This window comes from Papilio polytes, unplaced genomic scaffold (assembly GCF_000836215.1).
Source record: "Papilio polytes unplaced genomic scaffold, Ppol_1.0 DF824146.1, whole genome shotgun sequence".
Taxonomy (NCBI): domain Eukaryota; kingdom Metazoa; phylum Arthropoda; class Insecta; order Lepidoptera; family Papilionidae; genus Papilio; species Papilio polytes.
Genome location: NW_013525058.1, coordinates 3505035 through 3512892, shown reverse-complemented (window position 1 = coordinate 3512892; position 7858 = coordinate 3505035). Strand labels below are relative to the sequence as shown.

At 35.9% G+C, this 7858-nt stretch overlaps 1 protein-coding gene across 2 annotated transcripts in view; it reads right to left on the bottom strand.

The window, feature by feature from the left end:
- Positions 1-7636, bottom strand: part of LOC106111792 (uncharacterized MFS-type transporter C09D4.1) — a 20641-nt gene extending 13005 nt beyond the window's left edge. Inside the window, exon 1 of one of the 2 annotated variants that reach the window (XM_013293942.1) lies at positions 7041-7636. In XM_013293942.1, the coding sequence (XP_013149396.1) occupies positions 7041-7376 (336 nt within the window). In that variant the 5' untranslated portion in view covers positions 7377-7636. Of the gene's footprint in view, positions 1-11; positions 216-7040 lie in introns of those variants that run through there. The other variant, XM_013293943.1, reaches the window with a different exon arrangement.
- Between the last annotated feature and the right edge of the window lie 222 nt (positions 7637-7858).

Genomic DNA, 7858 nt, shown 5'->3' with positions numbered 1-7858 from the left:
AGTTTTTTTTTATATCTTAGATTTATTTATTTTCAAAAATTATTGTCGCGATTTGGCACGTAATAACACAGTAATTTTATAAAATTATATAAATATCTGCAAGGCCGCTTTTGAAGCGTTTACCTTTGCCTATTTTATTGTGAATTAAAACTATTATTGTCAAAATTTGTCGCGCGCGGTTGTCAGCACGCAGTCGACGAGTGGCGCGCGCGGTGGGCCGCTCTCGACTGTCGAGTTTCCCTCCAACGTGAGTGCGAGCTAGCCTGAATGAACACTTCCTGCGCACCCTCCGTCCGCTCGGCGTGATGATAACAATGATACGGCAGACTGAATGTCTCCGTGTCAACAATTATGCACGTCGTAGCTGTATGTTGTTTGTAAACCGTTATGCACACTTATGCGTTTGTTCTTTGGAAATTTCGATTTACAAACCAACATACAAAACAACGTAGTCATTAGTAGTAAAAATAGATTTGACAATCAAATAAATTATCGAATTAGTCCGTTTCAACGTATAGCCTTACATAATCGAACCCATTATCCGCAAGGGCACATGGCGCTGCGTACCAAATCCCACACAATGGCCGTCGAGTTTGGAACATTCTGTCCTCACTTCCGCATCACAATCGTCAACACTCTCATGTTGACTAAATACGTATCGTGAGAATACATACAATGTTAAACAAACCTCTAAAGTACTTTTGGCTGGAGGACAGAATTAAATCTAACTTTATCATGCAAATACGTTCAATTCATTTGTTAGAAACCAACCATAACAAAGTCATATTAAACCATACTATAATAACCACGAACATGAAAATATCGGTAATACATTCTCGACGAGATTTTAAAGCAAATGAAAGAAACATAGTGCGTTGTTTTTTAAAACAATTAGGAACATACACGGTTTAAAATGTGATAGGTAATTTATCTCAAAGTAGCTTCAATACTTGAAAGCATATCACTAAAACCCGTGCTACGAAATTCAAATTCCTTATCAAAACTTGAGCACAGGAATGTCCACATAACCTGCAGTTCTGCAACTTCAAGCTAAGTTGAGCATTACTTAATGAACTTAGTTTATACAGGATATTGGAGTATAAATTATGAGTACCTAATGAGTGAAATAGTTAAACTTTTAATAAAAATTATACTACACTAGCTTTTGCCCGCGACTACATCTACGTGGAATTAAAAACACAAAAGTTAGTAGCCTACGTGTTTTTCCAGACTATTTACTACATCTATGCTAAATTTCATCCAGATCCGTTTAGCCGTTTAGGCTACAAACTCGAACAAACATCCATCCATCTAAACTTTCGCATTTAGAATATCAGTAAAGAATATAGTTAATTTAAAAGCCATTCGGTTTCTCTTAGAACCACATAACAGAAAGCCATAGAGGAAAAAAAAATAAGTACCGACATCAAAATGAATGAATAATAAATTCAAGCCATTTGAAGTCAACATCCTCGCTCGTTATCTGCAATAGAGTGCTCAAAAAAACTAATTAAAACCCGTATGTTTGCAGCAAATCGAGCTCCCTTTCTCCGTGTCTTCCACCGATGAGAAGCACCGCGCTTTGTAAATATCCCACACTAATTAAACTTATCTATACCCATAGATATCTATCTTTTCTTGATGTTGCGAAGATTCTATAAATACGACCAGGGTGTAATACGAACATTTCCGAGAAACTTTTCGTAACGTCATCGAGATACAGTGACGAGTCTCATAAAAATTTTGTTAACGACGAATACTTTGTCTCAGGGTAACATTATAGTGCGACAATTTCACCTGATATAAAGCCAAAAACTAAACTAAATAAACATTAATAATTTTCTATATCATTTATATTTCCTGACACAGTCATCAGCGGACAGACAAGTTAGTACTACAGTCAGCTAGTATTTTGAACTATAAAATCACGAGCTGTTGCCCGCAACTTCGTCCGCGTGGTATTAGAAAACATACGAACTACATAAATAACAAAAAGCTACGTATCCCTCGGGACCCGGACACCTCGGGGATGAAGCTTATCCCATGTGTACTCCAGACTTTGTTTTATATCTGTGCCAAATTTCAATAAGATATGTTGAACCGTTGCAGAATGATCGAGTAAACATTAAAAAACTAAATTAATGAATCCCACGGGAACCGTAACTATTACAGGGCTAAAAAGTAGCCTATGTGTTCTTCCAGACTATGCTCTAAACCTGTGGCAATGGATGGAGATCCGTTCAGCCGTTTAAGCTACAAACGCTAACAAACATCCATCCATCCATCCATCTAAACTTTCGCATTTATAATATTAGTAAGAAGTAAGAAGTAAGATGTATTGTATCATACAACAAACAAACCTAGGAATAATTATCAAGTGCGTATTAAACACGTATGTTATCAGTATTGCGTGTATTGCGTGAAGACTCTTAAAATGTCAAACACAAAGGGCGGAAGATAATACCAGATCGTCACAGTCACAGCAGTCATCAGTCGGATGACTTCGAAGTCGTCGTGTAACAAAGGCCATTATCTATGCCACTGTACCACGCTAGTGCATACAGCCCATTGATAGAAAACTGGAGCATTCTAAGACAATCGGAAAGAAAATATTTGGTACTACGACAATATTTTGTATAGAAATGGCAAATGATCACAATATTTTGCACAAGATTGCAATAAAGGATAAATTTATTTCTTGCTTTATAATTTTAAACATAATTTTCTTTAAATTATAATAAAGTTGAGTAATTTTTTACAAATAAACCGCAAAAAACATGTCTATAGGGACGTCCACAGATGGGTCCGTTTTGCATAACAGCGGCCTGTGGACGATTTATATCACGAGGACCACTCGTAAATCTACGCCACTCGACACGGTCCGATCACAATTTACGACATGTCCATGTCATCGAAGCTGGGTTCTAGAAATATACGCCCTAATTGAAAAACATTTGTATAAAATACCAAGTCATCCTAACAAAAAATTCTTAATCTTCAGCAACATTTCTTATATAAAATGCCAGCTCGCTCATCTGTTCAGCTTTCTTCCATTATTCCAACAATAACTCAACAAAACACCAGTATCGTTCCATTGAGCTGGAGCGAGGAATACGGAAAAGTTTGAAACCGTCTCCTTATAGTTAAAGTTTTAAAGCCTAGGCATTACGTCATATCTGCTACTCGAAAGCTGTACAAACTTTCAGCTGATCCAGACATTTAAAAACTAGACATTTATACAATGATCTAGTACTTTCGTAATGTATATCGTGTAAGATAAGCGTATACGTGTAATATGGAAATATGTAAGCGCCTGTCTAAACAAAATAGTCATCTTCAACCGACTCCACTAAGATCTCGAGTTTATCTTTTAAAACATTTGGATTGAATTATCTTAATATTTTTTCATATAGTAAATTAAACAGTAGTTTTCTATTAAAACTATTTTCAATAGCCGTAGTTTCATACAATAGAAGTGCAAGTCTCAAGCTCGACGTAACCTCATCCATTGTACACATGTCCCGACCACAAGCAGCTTCAGTGGCAAGATTAATTGCAAGCCACGTTCATAAATTGGGCACGGCGTATCTCCATGGCTGTACGTCAGTTAATGTAATCTAGAAGAGGACATACACAGGTAGTAAATTATGATTGTATTTTGTATGTTCTGCATTAAATTTCAGTATCACCTTGATACGTGTGATTTTTTTTACGGAAACTAATAAAATCAGTTTCACACTGATAATTTTGCCGCACATAAATATGCAGGCGCCACATAGTTAATAAGTGTTACTCTGTCGCTATTGTAACTAAATCTTACTTTTCGATCTTACTAAATGCCTAAAATTATAAATAACAATTTTATAAGTCAAGAAAAATTAAAGTCGAACTTGTTTTGTTGGCATTTATCATTATTTAAAAAAGATAATTAACAAACAACCTTCAAAAATTATTTGTATTGCAAACTTTATATTTAGGTAAGACAAACAGAAGTGAAACAATCGCGCGACGCTAAACCCAAACAAGCAAACAACTTAATCCATTAATCATTGGAACATTTGGTCGCGGTACCACTTTATTGCTAATTGAATTATTACTAATACACGCAAATATAATTTAGTTACCTATTCATTAAAAAAAGCTGTAAAAACTACAATGCATAATTACAATGCTTGTCAGATAATCAGGTTAAAAATGAGATTTATAAACAGAATTAAGTAAAAAACATAAAAAAATAGCAAACTTGTAATTGTAAAACTTTGTGTTTCTGATATGACAGGCTATAAAAAGTTGTACGAACGTCGCGCGGAAGTTCACGCTTGCATCCGCCGGCCATATCTATTCATGAAAACCTTCAGAACGATCTGACACCAGCCAATATGCAATGAGTTATAGTTTGTACCTTGTTATAACCTCTTACCTAAGCGTAAAATTAATTAATAACCAGTCTTAGAAACTTTTAAGTTATGTTCTACACTCCACTCCACTACGACACTAGTACACTCTATATAATATTGTAACACCGCTCCCGCGGACAAACTAATCATATAGTCTTTGCGGGGCCATATTTGTAAATACGTTTAATTTTTGTGTCTGTAAAATTTTCAATAAAGTTAATATTAAGTGTTAAGATTGATTGTGGATGGCTACAAAGGTAGAGGAAGACCGAAGAAAGTATGGATGGATTGTGTGAAAGAGGATAAGCTTAAGAAAGGAGTGGATTTAGATATGACGGCTGATAGAGATGTATGGAAGAGCAGCACATACTGTGCCGACCCTCCGTAAGGGATAAGGGCAAGTGGATGATGTAAAATTATCAATAAAATAAATTAAAACCGGTAAACGGTAGTTTTGACATTTGCAATTGAGAATTTGACAAATGGATACAATAAAATAAAGTTTTTACAATTTCGTGCGGTTGAAGCCGCACGGGAACAGCTAGTTTCCTTATAAAGTTGAGAAAACGGTATATGTAATAACTAACTACTTTGTTATAACATTGATCGATTAAAAAGTTTATCTTAAAGTAAGACGATCCCATCGTTTAATTTCAAAGATTATTTCAACACATTACAGTATCCACTACTATAAGATCTGTCTTTAACAAGAATCTTTTTTGATTTAAACCTACGTTCAAGCGAGATTAGAACTTATTACCACTACATAGATATCATATTAATTAAGTTTCATGGCAGTGCAGAATTTAAGACTTTAGGTCAAGTTAAGTTGGCAAGTAGCAAGATGGATGATGCGATCTGAGCGTGTCTTTAAAGGACGTAATTAACTTAAGGGTGTTCTCTATAAGAGCGTGCGCAAGCCTTTGAGTAAACTCTCGCACAACATTTTAGTCTCGCTTTGATGCTAAGAACTTATATGGAGGTGCACACACTAGTCGATTTTTAGTTGTGCAACTAAACAGTTGAATTGGCTGCGAAACAATCGACAATGGTAGTGGTAGTGCCCAATTTAACATCTTAGCACTGCAGGGCCGGCACGCCCGATGTAATACCACGACCACACAGAAAACAGGCGTAAAATGGAAGCAATTCCGTGTTTCGTCTGATGAGTGTGGTGCCGGAGGCCTAATTTAAATCTCCTTCTCTTTACCACCCTTTTCTTATAAGGAGAGGATGGGAAAGGGAAGTGAATTTGACATAGGAGGAGATGAATAGGAAGCGGAAATATCCTCGTTATGTGCTTCTCCTCCTCTGTCTAATAACGGTAGGCAACGCATCTGCAATTGCGGATGTCTATGGGCAGCGGTCACTTCGCCATTTTGGCGGATTTAGGTGGCCGCTTGCTCGTTTGCCACCTTATGCTATAAAAAAAAACAATCGCACAACAGTTGTGCGATAGTTTCAAAGGTTGCCCGCGGTTACTCGTATCCGTTATCTCTATGGATATTTTCAGTACGAGTGCTTCAGCTGTAATCGCACGGTAACAATATTTTGAAATATCAATAAATAATAATTCTTTTGTAATCGTTATTTAATTACTCCTAATCTATTATTGTAACGCAATAAATTGGGATTAATCGTCTAATAAATTTGAATTATCACTTTAATCGCATCTGGAGATAAAGATACGGTATTTATAACTTTAGTAAACGCCTATAAGTAACTAAGGTCGTTTATCCAATTTTAAATTTTATTGTCTAAAGCATTTTATTCGGTAAGATTCTTAAAAAAACAATTTGCCATTTCCATGCCTCAAAAATGACCGATAACTGAATAATCTACTATGAAATCAAGTTACACGCTTCGTTAAAAAGTTGATAAAGCTATTTTTTAGTGTGGAATAAAAAGTAAAAACATTAAAAAGTATGAAAGTAATAACTAAGATAAGGACCAAGTTACAGACTAGAGCAGCGATTCCTAACGGGACAAAATAAAGCCTTCACAAGTCGAAAAAGTATATTAGGTAGGACAGTACTGGCGTTGGAATATCGGGCAACCGCCCAGGGCGCCCCTGGTCTGCAAATTACTTTCACACAACCCTAACGCCCCTCCAGTCACGTTAATAATGGGCTACAATTCTTCCATACATCATTTTCATGTAAGTCTTATAGTTTAGGCTACGTAAGCAAAAAAAGCAAAACAGACCCGAAATTTCGTCGCGCTATTTTGAGCTAAACTATTTAACTACGTCGTAGTCTTAGACTCCAAAAATCAATCCAAAAAATGGGACCCACCTCCAAGCATTACCTTTCGGATAAAAAAAAGAATGATCAAAATCGGTCCACTAGCGGCGGAGTTATGCCGTAACACACATAAAAAAAACATACAGACGAATTGAGTACCTCCTTCTTTTGGGAAGTCGGTCAAAAAGAGGGCGCCATAGTATTGCCCATAGCGCTAGTAAAAGTAAACCAGCATTGACTAGGGATTTACCACAACCCAAAAATGTTAAGACAATAAAGTGAAGAAATATTTGAACTCTAGTTCAAACAGTACTTTGCCTTGACGTTGAAGATAGCATTTGTAAAGGAATTCAAGCAAGCAATTTACTGCCTTTGTGTTAATAGCAAAACAATATCCTACCGTTTTATCGAGTAACCAGCTGCCAGGGAATATAAGTGGCACGTATGTTATCATGTAGATCATCGAGGTCCATGACACGAGTGTACTCGGCACATTGTAATACTTCACAATTACGTCTTGAATTATAGTATACTGCATCCATTGCATAGAATTAGATGAAGAGTACAACACGAATAAGCCTAACATTAGCCATCTTGTTCTATACACATTATATTTGACTATACTGTCTGCGGCGACGTATTCCATTACACCTTCCATCTTCCTTGGACTGGTGTACGTCGACCAAGCTGGTTCTTCATTGGCAGTGTTCACATTTTTATCTTTTACGACAGACATTTTATTTCACAGCACAGTCTCACGTCCACCAATATCGCGCACTATATAAAGAACGTTCTAATGCATATTGATAATTTACTCGCATTTTATCAATCGTCCGATCGAATAGATCCGTGAATCCTTTTATCTTTATAAAAGTTATTGAGCTGTTATCGAGTTAATCAACGTCTGAGAATCCGCTAAATTGACGTTATTTTAAAATGTAACTTATAAGTTTCGATTTCACAATAAATTAAGTAAACATGTTGACATCTTGTTTATTACTGCGTTTCTATGACAACCACATCTTGAATGTCATCCCAGTGTGGAGATGTCAGTATAGCGAACTATAGATTTTTCTGTGGCTACATTTTAGATCTATAGATTTTAGCTATCTAAACTAAGACTTCAATTTACAACTAACTAGAACTAAAGGCATTGTTATTAGCCAACAACATTAAAAAGTTAACATTTTAGATAAGAAAGCAAATGATTAAATTTTT